This window comes from Emys orbicularis, chromosome 1 (assembly GCF_028017835.1).
Source record: "Emys orbicularis isolate rEmyOrb1 chromosome 1, rEmyOrb1.hap1, whole genome shotgun sequence".
Taxonomy (NCBI): Eukaryota; Metazoa; Chordata; order Testudines; family Emydidae; genus Emys; species Emys orbicularis.
In genome coordinates, this window is record NC_088683.1 from 259,961,273 (window position 1) to 259,977,036 (window position 15,764).

The window sequence follows — 15,764 nt, forward strand, 5'->3', positions numbered from 1 at the left end:
TTCTGGGCGAGTGCTCTAACCACCAGGCTATAGAGTCATTCACATGCTTGTGCATGAGCTTTCTCACCCTGCCCCCCACATCAGGCCCAACTTGCAAGTTAGGCAGATGTACACCTGTCTTCCCCAGTTTGTAAAATCACTCTGGGGCTTAGGCAGGAGATAAGTGCTTGGACACCTAGAGGCAGGCAGCAGTGTGTATGCCCAGAGGCAGAAACAGGCACCAAGGGAACTTTTTACTGCAAAACCTTAGGTGCTGGGTGCGTTTAGGCACCTACTAGATTCAGCCGGAATTTTGTGAATTGTAGTGGATGCTAAAACTGGGACTTAGTCACCTAAACCCAGACTTAGTTGCCTAAATACCTTTGTGAATCTAGGCCAATATGTATTTTAATGTTAGGAAAATACTAAAAGATCCTAAAGGGAATCCAGAGATTGTCAAAGTCTGCACTGATTCACATGTAACTTATTGAAATTGATAGGGTTACACAGGCTGTTAAGTCAGCACAGAGTTTGGTTGACTAAAGGCCTGATCTGCAAGGTGCTGAGCTTTTCCTGCTTTCCCCCCAGGATTGAGAGAACTTAAACCTTGCAGGATCCAGTCCTGAGTCATGAAACAGAAGTTAATTCTTTCATTATATTAGGGAGGAATCACAGTATATTGCGAAAGTTGTAGAGTTTTTCATGTGCTTCATTTTTGGAAAGCCAAGAGGCTGAACTCAAATCAGTTTCTTTAAAGAACAAACAAAAATTCCACTTAAAAATGCTCTAACAGAAGTATCCTTTTACTGGTGAGTCAGACTCACACAGTATAGCACAAACAGCCAATCAAATTCAGGCTGAGCTCACCTACGGGCAGGCTTTTTGGCCAAACCCTCTGTAGTGCTGTATCTACTACTTTCCTTCATCCATTATTTTACCAATATGTTGCTTTTAGAGATTTCTGCTTTTGTTCCATTGTGGCTGGGTGTGCTCAGCCTGACTTGAGTAGGGAGACTTTTAAAAAACCAGTGTGTTTTCGAGTGACAACATCAAAAGCTATTGAAAATAAAGATTTAATTTATTCTATAGTACAGTGGTTATTTTATAGGGTGAAGTATAGAAAACTAGAAAGATTGCAGCACTTTGCTGAGAAACAGTCTCCATTGCAATGCTCTTCTCAACTGTAATTTTCTTACATATATTTACTTTCAAGTTCCATTTCCCTGTCTGCAATGCCAATTGCCTTTGCCCTCTGATCCGTAGTGATCTTGCTTTCTCAAATGCATTGATATGTCCAAATTCATTTCTCTCTCAAGGATAAAACGTTACTTTTCTCGCAGAGCAGGTCTCCTATCCTTCTAATCAGCAACAAAGCATCCCACATTTTCCTCCTCCTGGCCCTTTCCTTTGCTTGGGTTCAGAGAAAAGCTAAGAGCTGAACTCTGTAAATGGATATGGCTCTGTTGATTTTAGCAGGGCTGGTATAAATCTGCAAAACACCACTGAAATCAATGGGTTTGCCCCCATTTACACCAGGAGAGAATTTGGTCCCAAAGTCTCTTTGCAGTCACTGTTTTTCCAAACCCACAAAATCTATGTGAGTTCCAGAGTCCCCATTTTCCCCCTTTTATCTAATTTTGTTTTTAATCAGGCACATACTACACTAGTTCTTGTTTGTTCCCTCTTCAGTCAGATTATCTTTTCCCCCTTCCTATTAATAAAGTTTTACACATCAGTACTGTCACACAAAAAGGAATTTGAAGTTTTTTTAAAAAGACAATTAAAATTTTTAAATAAATTTGCTCATAAAATTGATTTAAGCATTTGGCTAACAAATTTACTTTCTCTCAATCAACATACAATGTCTTGAGGGTGTTTTCTTCTTAAAGGATCTGCTTGTAGTCCTCTTAAATCTTTTTTTATTTTTGCAGGTGATAAAGGTGATGGTTGTGCCTTTTGTGATGTATCTGGGCTTCCTGGACATCCAGGGCCACAAGGGCCACCGGGTCCACCAGGTAAAAACCAAAAGCTATACAAACAAACCAGAATCACAACTCTGCATCTGTATGTGTCATAAATTAATATTTTTCCACTAATCGACTCATTCCTGAAAATAATGAAAGAGCAGGATTTTCCATAATGCTCAGTAGTGGCCTAAGTCTGCTTCCATTGAAATCAACAGGTTTTTACTATTGCCTTCAAAAGGAGCAGAACTCAGACAACTCTGAGCCCTTTTGAAAGCCTGACCTAAATGTTGTTTTCCCAAGGATTATGAAAGGGCAATCTCAATTTGAAAAGGGTTTGTCAATAACAAATAGCTATATGTAGTATTTTTTCTTCATTAATCTTTCTCTTGGTGGTGGGGACCTGACTGGTTTTCAGTAGGACTTCAACTGGAATCATCCTGCTTTTAAAGTTTGCAACCTAGAAATCACACATGCTCAGAACTGTGCTGAGATCTGATACTGAATTGAGTTATTAAGGCCAGATCATGGTTGACCCTGACACAGCAACTTAGTTTTCTCAGGGGGAGTAAGACTTTCTCTTTCATCCCTTGGGCATCATGGTGTTGAGATGGCTTAAAGGATCCTTTTGTAGTATCGGGACCTATGATTTTAATAAAATCATTTTTTCTTGAAAAATACATTGCTTGCCTTTAAGTGATTTTAACCTCCCCCCATGTTTTCAGATTATTATATTCATGGAAATATTTTAAATACTATTTTATATCCATTTATGATTTTACAGTGAATTTTGATTTATAGGGCCAAATTCTGGTGGAAGCATGGGCAGCCACCAGAAGAAATTGTGTTCGGCAGAGGGGCTGCTGGATAAAAATTAACCTTTTCTATTTAAATCCCTCTGTAAACCTAAAAAGTGACGGCTCTACAAACAATATGTAATGAGAGCCCTAGAGAGGTGTCATTTTTATGACACATTTTTATGTACTCTGACCTAGCGTTAAGCCCTAATCACATCCCTGGTCTCCAGTATTGACTACTGCTGCCAAACAGAAATTATCAGTCTGGAGAATAATTGCTGTCTGTCAGAAAATAGGTACATATGAACAGTGCTTTTGTATTATATATGTGCACTGTGTCAGTGTTTGGGAGGTGGTGAAACAGAATGAAAATTCTGTGGTGGTTCAGTGAATTGCAGTCTGGAAATGTCAGTTCCAGTTAGTGGGCTGAATTCAGGGCATGCTGCCCAACTTATGTAATTGAGTTGTGTGCTATGTATCTTCTTCCCAGGCCTCATGCACATATACTGGGTTAGATCCTGAGCTCCGTTATGCCCAGGCAACTTCATTAATTTCAGTAGAGTTGCATGGGTGTAACTGAGGGCAGAATTGGGCACCATTTGAGAAGGACCTCAAAGCCTCTAAAACACAGTAAGCTATAATGTACCCATATCTATAGTACATATTGTTTTATTTTTCATATTCTTTTTAAGGCTTTCCAGGACAGCCAGGAGCCAAAGGAGATAGGGGTGTGCCTGGACTCAACGGTCTTGAAGGGGTTCCTGTAAGTAAATGTTTTTCAAATGTTTCATATTTGTTTTCTGTTAGGCATGTCACAGGAGACACTCAGTGCTACTGTGTAGTAGCCCCATTAACCGATGCTAAAGGATTGGTTGTGTGTATTAAAATCAATTAGGTGGTAGTGTGGTTTAGTTATGGGAGGAGAAAAGCTTGTAGAAGTGAGTTGCAGTAAAACTGCACTTAGCCACTGCATGACCTCAAGAAAACAGTTGGCCTTATGGCTCAGTCAGCTAAGTGGTACATTTGGATAAGAAGCAGGACTTTACCTGAATCAGATGCCAAATCTGTTCTGACTGTTCCTTTCGTGTTGCAGAGGAGGTTTATAATGACTATTTGCTATTGTGTGTTTACATGTATGTATAGTACAGTACCATCTAGTATAATTTCATTGTTGTTAAAATATATTATGCAATATATTTTAGCAATTTGTCTAAACTAGGGGAAATCTGTAGTATATTGCACCAAATGTGATTTCTAAATAGCTACAGAATAAAAGAAGTGGTTTAGAAAGAATAAAGGAAGGTTAGAAAAGCAAATTGCATCTTAGTAGTGCCGTTACTTAGAGTATCAGCTTCAGGGCCGCCCGGGGGGGGAGGGGGGCAAATGGGGCAATTTGCCCCAGGCCCCGGGCCCCACAGGGGCCCCCACGAGAATATAGTATTCTATAGTATTGCAACTTTTTTTTTTATGGAAGGGGCCCCCGAAATTGCTTTGCCCCAGGCCCGCTGAATCCTCTGGGTGGCCCTGATCAGCTTTAAATATTGCTGCATTATAATATAGCTTTTGACACTGGGAGCCAAATTCAGCCCAGATGTGAGTGGACTGAGCACTTACATACAGGCTATTTTGGCCTGATTTATCCAAAGCTAGGTCTTTTTGGTGATATTTTATCTGTGTTTAAATTCCTCATGGGAAACCAAATGACATCATCATGCTGTTTAATTTACAGTAATGTAAATGGGATCTGTTGGGGAGGAGGGAAATAGCAAAATGGATTCTCTACTAATTGTAATCATTTCTTGAGTAACATAGCATAATCTTTTACTGTGGATATTGCTAAACCTTTACATCTCTTCCTTCTCCTTTAGTCTCCTTTCACCCCTCTCTTCAAACAAGGATTTGCTGGTATCCTGGATGCTTTTAACTTTGTTTTGCTTGGAAAAGTTAAAACAGATTCATTAAACAGCTGGTGAGTTAGCTTTTAGTTTAGCTTAGATAGGCTAGAGAGAGCCCAGCTTGGCAGGCTCACATTGCTGGAGGCCATGCCTGATCCACCACCCACTAAATCCAATGGAAGGATTCCTATTGATTTAGGAGGGGTGCTGGTTCAGGTCTGAAGGGTGGAAGCACAGCGTATATTAGCAGGAGGAGTTTCCCTTTGAAGTTTTCACTCAGCTTCACTTCCCTGGTGACTGGGACCCTTTCATTTTTCTTTTTCAATTAGAGAAAATGTTTCCATGAAAGAATTATACATAGGTTCAGGATAATATGTAGGGAGCTATAAGAATGGGTGGAAGCCCTTGAAATACAATTCGGTCATTAAATTGTAAGCTATTCATCGGCGGAACTATGTTTTCCTTGGATAGCTCAAATAAAACAAGATAGACAAGGAGAAAGTAACATTCATCATGTAATAATTAGCCTTTACTCTTGTTTCATTAGCTAGACTTACATAAATGTTAGATGGAATTTAGTAGACAATCTGTTAGAATCTGTGAGAAAAGTGTGTGTGTGTAAGTACTACAGGGATAAGAATGATTTGTAACGTATTGTATATTTGTTCACTGATTTTTTTGAAAATAAAAACAAAAATTAAAAAGAAACAAAATGCTCTACTGGGAGCTGGCATTGACAGATAAAAGCTCTTGATTTGGCCTTTCTGAAACAAACTGTGGCTGGGAAGTCCTGTTGATCTAGGGGAAGAAAGAGAGGGAAAAATGACTTCTAAGCAAGAACAAAAAAAATTCTCTTGTGGTGTTTCCCAGGGGTAGCATTATAAGGCACCTTGCTACCATCTGCCCTTAGCGTGAGGAAGCCTTGCATTTGCTTGCTGAGGGTCAGCTCCCCAACTCCACCAGTAATGGGCAACACAAGCACTCTCCACCAGGCGTACGCAGGCCCCACTCTCTCTCTACAGGTTAGCGATAGGTAAGCTCCAACTGTTGAGCCCTCCGAGTGTCCTCCTGGAGTGACCAGCCCCTGGTTCACTGGACACACACAGAATTCACAAATTTGCTACTCCCAAAGGAATAGCACACCCCACTTTACCAGTTTCATCTCAGGAGCACCACTCTGCTCAACTCACAGCACTTAGATTTGTTTATAGTGAAAACAAGTATAAGCTTATTTAACAAAGAACAGAGATTCAAGTAATAGCAAGTAGGTAGAAGTATTAGAAACAATTGGTTACATACAAAATCATAATATGCTTGTTATCAAACCATAACTTGAGGAACGGCTATATTAAGAATTACGAAATTATCTTGACATCGAGGCCTTATAGAAGGTGAACTCTGAATCCTTATGGTCAATATATGAACAATTAGAGTACCATTTTCAAAAACATGGCCTTTAGTTCCTATTCAAACAATTAATACAAACATTCAGAATTAGAAAACTGTAGAAGCTAGTAAGGAGACCAAGAAAGAAAAGTTTCTGTTATGATGGCCATTATCAGTTAATTTGCATTCTCTGTCCTGGCAAATCCACTCTTTTTGCTTACTGTTCAGTGTCTGGGATGAACGTTAGGGGGGTTTTCTTTACACTTGAAGATTTTTTTTCTTTTTGGCTGGGAAAAAGAATGCATTGAATAGGCATTGAATGGTGCTGGAATTGTGTATAATTTCAGGGTTCTCCAGGTGAGCGAGGACTGATTGGTAGCCCAGGAGCAAAGGGAGAGCCCGGAGACATTTACTTTGATTCTAATATAAAAGGTGATAAAGGAGATCCTGGATTCCCAGGGCAACCAGGTGTTCCTGGAAGAGAAGGAAGGCCAGGGAGAGATGGCCTGCCAGGTGTCCAGGGCCCTAAAGGGGCATCGGTATGTGTGTCTACATTTTTGCATGCTATCTTCTAGTTCACTAATTATATGTAGTTGTTATATAATATGCAGTTTATGTTTACTTGTCTCATTCTTTGAGCCAAATTCTCACACCCCGACTCATTTGAGTAGAATCCTTACTCTCAACGGAGGATTTCATTGGGACTGCTAAGGGTATAAGAATGAGGCCCATACTACTAAACAGCTAAGAATGTTTGCATGACGGTAGGGTCACTGAGCTACATTCAGGCTCTGAGTATATGCTATGGGAGTAAGTAAGGCTTACTTAGATGGTGTGGCCTGGTACCTGGGAATAACCAGACCTACTTGCCCTATTGCTTCCTCCCCAGAACTGTGGTGAATGGGCAGAGCTGGTTCCATTTCCCTTCCCCAGAAAATTGCTGGCAAGATCATGGGGGTAGTTGTAGACCATCAATAAATTACTACCCCCGGGATCAAGGAGAAAGTAGGGGAGGCACTGTGACTCAGAAATGTGTCTCTGAGTCACAGTCTCTCTCTCGGCTTATCCTGGGCAGGTGCAACTTACCTGCAATACTTTGGTGAGGGCTCTGCTGATAGTCAGAATCTAGCCCATTGTTCAAGGAATGTTCTTCTTCTGATCGAGTTATGATGTGAAGAGATCACAGTCATTTTCACAGCAGCCACTTCCAATATCTATAGCTAGATTTGTCACTGCAGTTTTGGGAAGCTTGAATGCCATATTTTCTTGCCTTTTAGAAAATATCTGTTAGCGACATTTGGCATATAATTTACTTTAAGCTTACCTGTTTTGTCTCATAAATGCACCTGATGGACAGGTTGCTGGCTCCAGTTCTGTCCTGTCCCTATTCAGATGTATCCTGTAGAGTAAGACCAGCAAACTGTAATTTCAGAGGACCTGAAAGAGGAAAAATGGTTCTGAATGCCCCACATATGCTTTTATTTTATATTTTATTCTATTTGAGGCATTTAGCACAGAACTCTAAACTGGATTCACTTTTCTTGCTACAATTTCCTATTTTGAATAATAGAAATCACCCAAAAATTGGAATTCTGTATTTCTGAAATTTTCTGGGTTTTTATTTCTAAAATCCAGATACTTCCTTGAAGTCAGTTACTATTTTGTGGTGCTGATTCTGGGACTGTATAAATCAACATTCCGTGATTTAAATCCTAGTTGGAAATGATGGTGTACTCATCAGAGAACTGGTCATTAAATGACCCCTTCACTGCATTCTGCAACAGGTGTAGCTTCCAAGTGCTCTTCCATATGAGACCCAATCTTGCTTCCAATGAAGTCAGTGGTAAAATGTCCATTGGCTTCAGTAATGCAAACTGGAGCCCAAAGAGTACATTGCAGTGAATCCAGTCTAGAAGCCACAAAATCATAGATGAATCTGACAAAGACTAGTAAGCTTTTCAGATCACTTGTAAGGCATTATTTGTGTGAGAGGTACTGTAAATATTACTGCTTTTTCCCTAAAATTAGGGTACAATTGGGCTGAAAGGAGAACGTGGTCCCCCTGGCTCAAGTGGATTTCCTGGGGTACGTGGTGAAAGAGGCCAGCCTGGTCTTCCAGGGGTAGGACCTGCTGGACCAGCTGGTGACAAAGGAGATAAAGGCTTTCCAGGAAACCCAGGTGGACCAGGCCGTCCAGGTAACACACTAGATACTGAGAGGGGGGAAATGACGTTTTCTCTTTAACAGGTACATGTGTCATAGGAAATTGAGATAGATGGGATCTATTAGGTCATCAGCATTTGTTCCTTACAGTGTATTTTGCAGCCCTGAATGCTTACAGATAGTTTCCTTACAGAGTCTCCCAGAACAAAGCCGGGAGATCATTAGTCCCTTTTGTGTTAACGTAACTCTTTCCACTCCACTGGGCACAGGCCTGTGCAAGGGTTACTGCATAAACTGCCCCACTCCAGGAGAAGCCCCAGGAGATGTCGTGATTCTCACCCTGTGGAGTTACTATTCCTGTCCTGCTCCCTCTTGATCCTGAGGGGTAGTAATTTGGGGCTGGTCCATACCTTGATACCCTCATTCACAAGAAATCCTACTGTAGTTACCAGGGCTACTCAATGTGAGTAAGGGTGTCAGAATCTCGATGCACTGGCCTGAGAATAAGGATACATGCAGCCAAGCATTTGCACATTTCCCACACACTCCACACCCATTTATGTGCCCAAAACCAATATCTGATTAACCCACACAGCTTTGTAAGGGTATTTTGTACACACACATACCCTTTACTCCTTTCCACTGGCATGTCATTTAAGTCACAGTCTAGCCCTTTGGCACTGGTGTACCTGTGTCGGTGCGTCTTGGTGGGTTCACATGGCAGATACAGATTTGTGGCAGTCAAAACGACAGCCAGAATTCTTTGGGTTTCATGTATTTCTTTCATGCTTGGGCCTTTTTCATCTTCCAATCAGTGCACTGGAGATGAGTAGTAAAAACAGGAAAACAAAAACCAATGGGCATCTCTAGTATCTCAGAATATATACACCTCCTTGTGTATTAATACATTTGCCTTTTTACTTGCAAGTATTGATTCATCAACTTTACCTTTCTAGGGCCAAAGGGTGAAGCAGGACAAGTCATTCCTCTGCCTGGTCCCCCAGGGTCAGATGGTTTCCCAGGGCCACCTGGCTTCTCTGGAGTCCAAGGTACAATTATCTCTTGAATTTTCTCTCTGTTGCTAGTAAGGATTTCCCACCCCCCCAAAGTTGTTTTTTGCATAAGTGCTTAATGTACTGTGTCTGTCTTGTTTTCAAAGGTGACAGGGGGGATCCTGGGATTCCAGGAAAACCTGGACTTCCAGGAGAAAAAGGTGCTATTGGGCAGCCAGGAATAGGATTTCCTGGGCCTCCTGGCCCTAAAGGTAAGAAAACTACACAGTAACAAGTCCTTGGCCATATATGTCTGTCTCTTAGGCCTTGTCTACACTGGGGGGGCGGGAATTGACCTAAGATACACAACTTCAGCTTCAGAATAGCGTAGCTGAAGTCGACGTATCTTAGTTCGACTTACCTCGCGTCCTCACAGCGCGGGGTCGATTGCCGCGGCTCCCCCGTCGAATTTGCTTCCGCCTCTCGCCGAGCTGGAGTTCAGCAGTCGACAGGAGAGTGATCGGGGATCGATTTATCGCGTCTAAACTACACGTACCCTTACTAACGTATGGAAGATATACTTCATAGCACTGCTTTCACTCTTTCAGTGCTGGATTGTGACCCAGCGTTGTGAAGCCAGGGTAGAGAGTAATGGCAAGTAACCCCCCTTTCCTCAAATCCCCATGTGAATTTGCATTATTGCTCACTTTATTGTGAATCCAAGCTGCATATCTGTTATCTGAATAGCAGATGGGCTGGAAGGAGTTGTCAGGCTATCTGGAGATACTCAAGGGCATGAGTACCAACCTCAGGGCAGAGTGCGAAGAAGCAGGGCACAAACCCCAAATTGGTTGTGAGTTCTATACTCAGATTTCACCAACTAAGTATCAAATATGAACACCTCAGGCACTACGACAGCATAAACATGGAGTCACGGACAGTCCCCTTGGGTACTCCAGTCTATCTTGCCACCCAGGCAAGCTTGCCTTTGTGATAGATGGTCCCTTACCCCAAAAATCACAACAATGTTCAGTTTATTCCCGGTCCCAAAGGACTGATCACTTATCCCAGGTCAATTGCATGTTAGATCCCACACAGAAGACAACGCTTGTAGCCAATCCTATAATAAATTTAATAAAGATTTATTAGCTAAGAACAAGAAATGAGAGAGTTATTCACAGGGTTAAAGCAAACAACCATACACACAAATGACTTACAGGCTTAGGTTCCAAAAGATGATACAAATTTCTATAATAAGCATCCTCAATATGTCTTTTGGGCTAAATGTCTCAGGATTCCTTGCTTATGCTTAGAAATCTTGCCCTCTCAAAGTCAAATCAGCATAGTGATAGCACCAGTTTCTTCTTATCGGGGATGTTTGTTCCCTTCCCCCAGAGTTCAAGCTGTCTCTGCTTCATAGAGGGGGAGGGGACACGGGAGGGAGCAATTAACCAAGTGTTTTGTCCTCTGATGTTCCACAATGGTGTGTCTGGTGTCTATGGACCTTCTTTTGTTGGGCAGGAGATAACACCTCCTATGGTGAACCAGTATTTCATACTTGGTAATGCTTCTCTCCTGACTGTGGGGGTTTACAGCTTCAGAGCAAACACTTCTACAGTTACAGAGCAAACACTCAAATATTACCTTATAACATGGGATAGAGATATTATAAGTGGCATGAGCTGGCACCTGGTCTGCCAGCCACATGGAAGTTCTAAACGGGAGGGAAATGGGCAGAGCTCTGGTTCCACCCACATCTGACTCATCAATTAGTGGATCTGGAAGTGAGGAAATAAGTTGCATCCAGTAAAGGGCTGCAGTAAATTGCTTTACCCTCGGCGTAAGGAGCAAGAAATGAATTATGTCTCATAGTTGCAACTCCTTCCCCGAGTTCCTCCTTGGGCAGCACAGCTATGCACCACCCCTTGTCAGGGACTGAACCTCAAAGCTGAATCTAGCTTTTTGTGTGGAAAAGGAGATGCATTTATGATTATGCAAAGCAGACTAGTGCTCTGTGAGGTCTACTTTAAATGATCCACAGAAGTTCAGAAAGTTTACTAGAATGCATTCTTTCCTTTAAAGAAGGCATGTTTTTTCTAAATGAGGTGAACCTGTGCAAATATTAATTCAACATCAGTCATTAAATATATATATATATATTACTTCATTCACCCAAGACGAAATCCTGCAAGGTGCCGAGCACCCTAAACTCTATTGAAGTCATTGAGATTTGGGAGTGCACAGCCCCTCACAAGAAGTGCTCAGCCCTCACAAGTTTGGCATTTGAGGAGACCGACTTGACCCTGTTTAATACCTCTCTGTGTGAGTGTGAATAGTTCATTTAAAAGGCAGAAGAAACTTTAGGGTTAACTTACTGAGACCCTGATTATGTGTGTTTGTTTTGTAGGTTTCCCAGGTCAGCCTGGCACATCAGGTCAGCCAGGGGCTCAAGGGCGTCCTGGCTTTGATGGTTTACCAGGCACACCAGGTTTACCTGGTCAAAAAGTGAGTGTTTGCAGTTTACGTTGTTCTTTTCAATTACTATTTGTGTTATCAACAATACAGAGCTGTTGCTGGTACTAAGAAAAGTATAGTAGGCCAACTTCTCATCTGGGGTAATTTAGCATATATCCAGAGAAGGCCGGTATGATGATCTGCCTCCCAATTGCTTAATTTAAAAACACTTAATTTATTGTATATTGACTCCTAATCTATATTATTTGCACCTTAAGGGTGACCCTGGAGTGGGTCTCCCGGGTCCTAAAGGATTACCAGGCCCACAGGGCCCAGCTGGCTTCCCTGGAGAAAAAGGAAATGCTGGTTTGCCTGGCTTACGAGGAGAGCAAGGATTTCCAGGTGTACCTGGTCAGCCAGGAATCCAAGGTAATTATAAAAAATCAAAGTTACAGCTCATTAGCATCAAGTATCAGGGGGTAGCCGTGTTAGTCTGTATCCACAAAAACAACAAGGAGTCTGGTGGCACCTTAAAGACTAACAGATTTATTTGGGCATAAGCTTTCTTGGGTAAAAAACCTCACTTCTTCAGATGCATCTGAAGGTTATATCTGAAGAAGTGAGGTTTTTTACCCACGAAAGCTTATGCCCAAATAAATCCGTTAGTCTTTAAGGTGCCACCAGACTCCTTGTAGCTCATTAGTAGTAACATTTTTTACACTTTTTAAAAATAAATCTTAATGGTTGAAATTCACACCTGGGCAGAAAGCCAGCAAAAGACCTGTGCACCACCAGATATAATGTCCATTTCCCTTCCCTCTCTGCCTCCTTCCTGCCCACCTGGCTGTGCAGCCCTTCCTCTCCCCATTGCTTTTGGAACAGCCATTAAGAAAACACTAATGACTTAAATGATGCATAGGCCTTCTGCTGGCCCCTTGCAGGAGGGGGGGGGGGATTTTGCTCAAAGTGCCTGTCTACTATCTGCGCCAAGCAAGCCAAAAAAGTAATATGGCAAAATAATTGGCTTATGCTTTATTTTTCCCGGTAGGTGACCCAGGTTCAGCTGGATTACCAGGTTCACAAGGTGCCCCAGGTGTGCCAGGAATAGGCCCTCCAGGGCCCCCCGGTCCTGCAGGAGGACCAGGGCTACAGGGACCAAAAGGTGATACAAAATACTTGCTGGTTTTGTGTGTTCTTCCTTTTTCATTTATATCTGGAATCAATTTTATGGATCTTATGGGCATTAATATGGGGGGAAGTGGTAGGCAGCTTTTATAATATTTTCCAGCCTTTTAAAAATGTAAACTCCGTGGATAAGAAGCTTTAGAAAACCAGAACGTCATCAGACTTCACCTCTGTGACCTAAAACTGAAGGCTTCCTCACTAAATCTCTGCAGGCTGCACATACCAGCTGATGTAGCAGATTAAAAATAGAAATGGATAAATTAGATTATGAGGACTTTTTCACTTTGTTTTCCTCTACTAATAAAGAAATGTGCTTTGTTTTCCACAAGATGCACAATTACAGAACATATTTGTACTTTATACTGTAATCTGATTAATAAAGTCCTATGTGCTCTATTAAGAGTTGGGGTTTTTTCCCTGTAGGATTTCCTGGAACAAAGGGAGAGAGGGGCTACCCAGGTATCCCAGGACTAGATATGCCAGGACCAAAAGGAGATAAGGGTAGCTCTGGCCAGAGTGGGCTACCAGGTCTGGTAGGTTTACCTGGCGCACCTGGTCCACAAGGAAAAGGTGGACTTCCAGGCTTTCCAGGTATGCATTTTTGCTTTCAGAAAATTAATCTTTTGGGTTTTTTGACTGTTTCAAATACCAATAGTAAATTAAAGATCTGGTTTTTTAAGTAAGCAAAACAAATTAAGAATAGTCTGTGGAGAAAACAGTATCTATCTTTTTTATTAAATCATAGTTGTGTCAAATTCTGTGTCATTATGCCACTTAGTTGTATGCCTTTCATTGCAGTTAGGATTTGATTCCGAAAGAGTCTGAGTACTCAGGCTCAGATCCAGCAAAACACTGTGTTCTGGTGGATCGGAGCTACATAGCTTTCAAGGTTAAGCCCTTAAATTGTGGCTAAGGATCCACCTTTAAAAAACAAACAATACTGCTGTTCTGTCAGACTCATCCCTGATGTTTAGGCAGTGTTTGATCTCAATAAAACAAGTATTAATCTGGAGCAATTGTATTGTAACTGCAACTGAGATTAGCATCTGACCCTCCATCTCATTACTTTGGAATTTTAAGGAACTGTCAAGAACTCTCTATTTTGGATTGATCTGGAGTCTCTACTTTTCATCTATTTTTTTTACTGTTTCTTTCTCTAGCAATTTGGTTCTGAGATGTGATTACTAATTTAACTGCCTCACTGCAAACTATTTTAACAGCCTACTGGGCTTGCCATGTATATGATATTATATATAAAACGCACCTGGCAAACAAACTGACAGGACAGAGCCCATAGTTCTGGGTTAGCTTATTTTGGGTGGGATGGATGGGATTTAAATATTTCAGGTGGGCTCAGTCATAAATTTGAAAATAAAATATAATAAAAGATTCTGGGAATCCTGTGCTAACCATTTTAAAAAACCCAACTGTATTTCTTGACCAAATTACTCTTTTATATATATATATATATATATATATATATATATATATATATATATATATATATATTATAAAAATTTATATATTTAAATGGAATTTGTTAAGAGATTATACTTGGATGATTAGGTTTTGTTTTCTGAGACCTAAGGAACATATGTTGTTTACTAGACATATTACTTACTAAATTTTTATTAATGAATAATATAATGTAATACAGGCAGTAAGTCATTCAATTTCTGTTACTTATTTTATTTTAGTCAATTACATTTCTATTAAATATTATTTTGCTTTGGTTTCAGGCATCAAAGGAGAAATGGGAGTTATGGGAACCCCTGGAATCCCAGGTGCTCCCGGGCCACTAGGAAATCCAGGATTACAGGGTGAAAAAGGTAGGAATTTTTGACAAATGAAGATATAGCGAGAAGTCATTAAAAGAGATTGCCTCCAATTAGAATGTGAATCTAAAGTCATTTAAAAAAACCACTATGAGTTTCGACGTTCAAGGAGGACAGAATATTGGAGTCAGGATCTGCATGTTATATTGAGTTCCTGTTTAGCATATTTACAATGTTAATGGAAGTTTAAAACTTTTATCTAAGATATGGTATAGTCATTAAAGCAAAAGACACTGAGCCAGGGGCACCAGAACTGGGGGGGCCAAAGGGCCATGGCTCTCCCACTTTTTGAAAGTTGATTGGCCTGGGCCGTCCCCTTTTCACCCAGTGCCCGGTCCCCTGCCCCTCCTCATCCCCCCAAGACCCGCCCCCCAATCAGGCCAGAAGCTGGAGCCAGGTCGGGGTAAGAGCCGCGTAGGCAGCTATGGGGAGCCACAGACCCTCCACCTGCCCTGGGTGCGGTGTCTTGGGGGCAAGGACATGGGCTGGGGGCTGCTCTCGGTCCCCCCTATCCCGGGCAGGTGGAGGGGCCCGGGCTACCTGACCAGACTCCGGCTTCCGGCTTCACCGGGGGATGGGGCCACACAGGGGCCCCCTCCCCCACTTTTAGGAAGACTCCATCGCCCCTGCACTGAGCCACTGAGAGCATGGAATCTGAATGTAGTATAGACACTGATTTATTAAGCTCAGTTTTCAACCTTAATAGGCCATTCCTGTCCTAAAATACTTAAATTGGCACCTCAGCATGAATATGCATCAGTCTGAGCATCTATTTATGGGGTAGATGCCCTACACCTTTATGTAAAACTCCACAAGAAATGAACAGGTTTTATAGAAGTTTTAAATTTGTAAAAAAGTGGCAGGAGTCTGGTTTTACCCCCTCCCTGTTAGCAGGTATTAGAACCCTGCAGGGAGCTGCTGATTGGTTCCTGCTGACTCACTGTTGAAGACATGGCTCATTAACTCCACCCTTGATAAAAAGGCAGGTGGGAGCCAGACACTGGGGCTGAGAATTCCTAAAGAAGGAACCAGGGCATGACCACACTAAGAAAATAAGTGTATTTTTGACATGTGTTAACAGGTCAAGATAAAACATAGACTCCACCACTACGGT

The 15,764-nt window shown here is 41.6% G+C and overlaps 1 protein-coding gene across 1 annotated transcript in view; it reads left to right on the plus strand.

Moving 5' to 3' along the window:
* Positions 1 to 15,764, plus strand: part of COL4A1 (collagen type IV alpha 1 chain) — a 106,741-nt gene that overhangs the window by 50,005 nt on the left and 40,972 nt on the right. The window contains exons 22-32 of the mRNA XM_065423596.1: positions 1,911 to 1,994; positions 3,433 to 3,503; positions 6,369 to 6,560; positions 8,050 to 8,218; positions 9,141 to 9,233; positions 9,344 to 9,448; positions 11,584 to 11,681; positions 11,909 to 12,059; positions 12,679 to 12,792; positions 13,239 to 13,406; positions 14,555 to 14,644. Coding sequence (XP_065279668.1) covers positions 1,911 to 1,994; positions 3,433 to 3,503; positions 6,369 to 6,560; positions 8,050 to 8,218; positions 9,141 to 9,233; positions 9,344 to 9,448; positions 11,584 to 11,681; positions 11,909 to 12,059; positions 12,679 to 12,792; positions 13,239 to 13,406; positions 14,555 to 14,644 — 1,335 coding nt within the window. The remainder of the gene's footprint in view (positions 1 to 1,910; positions 1,995 to 3,432; positions 3,504 to 6,368; positions 6,561 to 8,049; positions 8,219 to 9,140; positions 9,234 to 9,343; positions 9,449 to 11,583; positions 11,682 to 11,908; positions 12,060 to 12,678; positions 12,793 to 13,238; positions 13,407 to 14,554; positions 14,645 to 15,764) is intronic.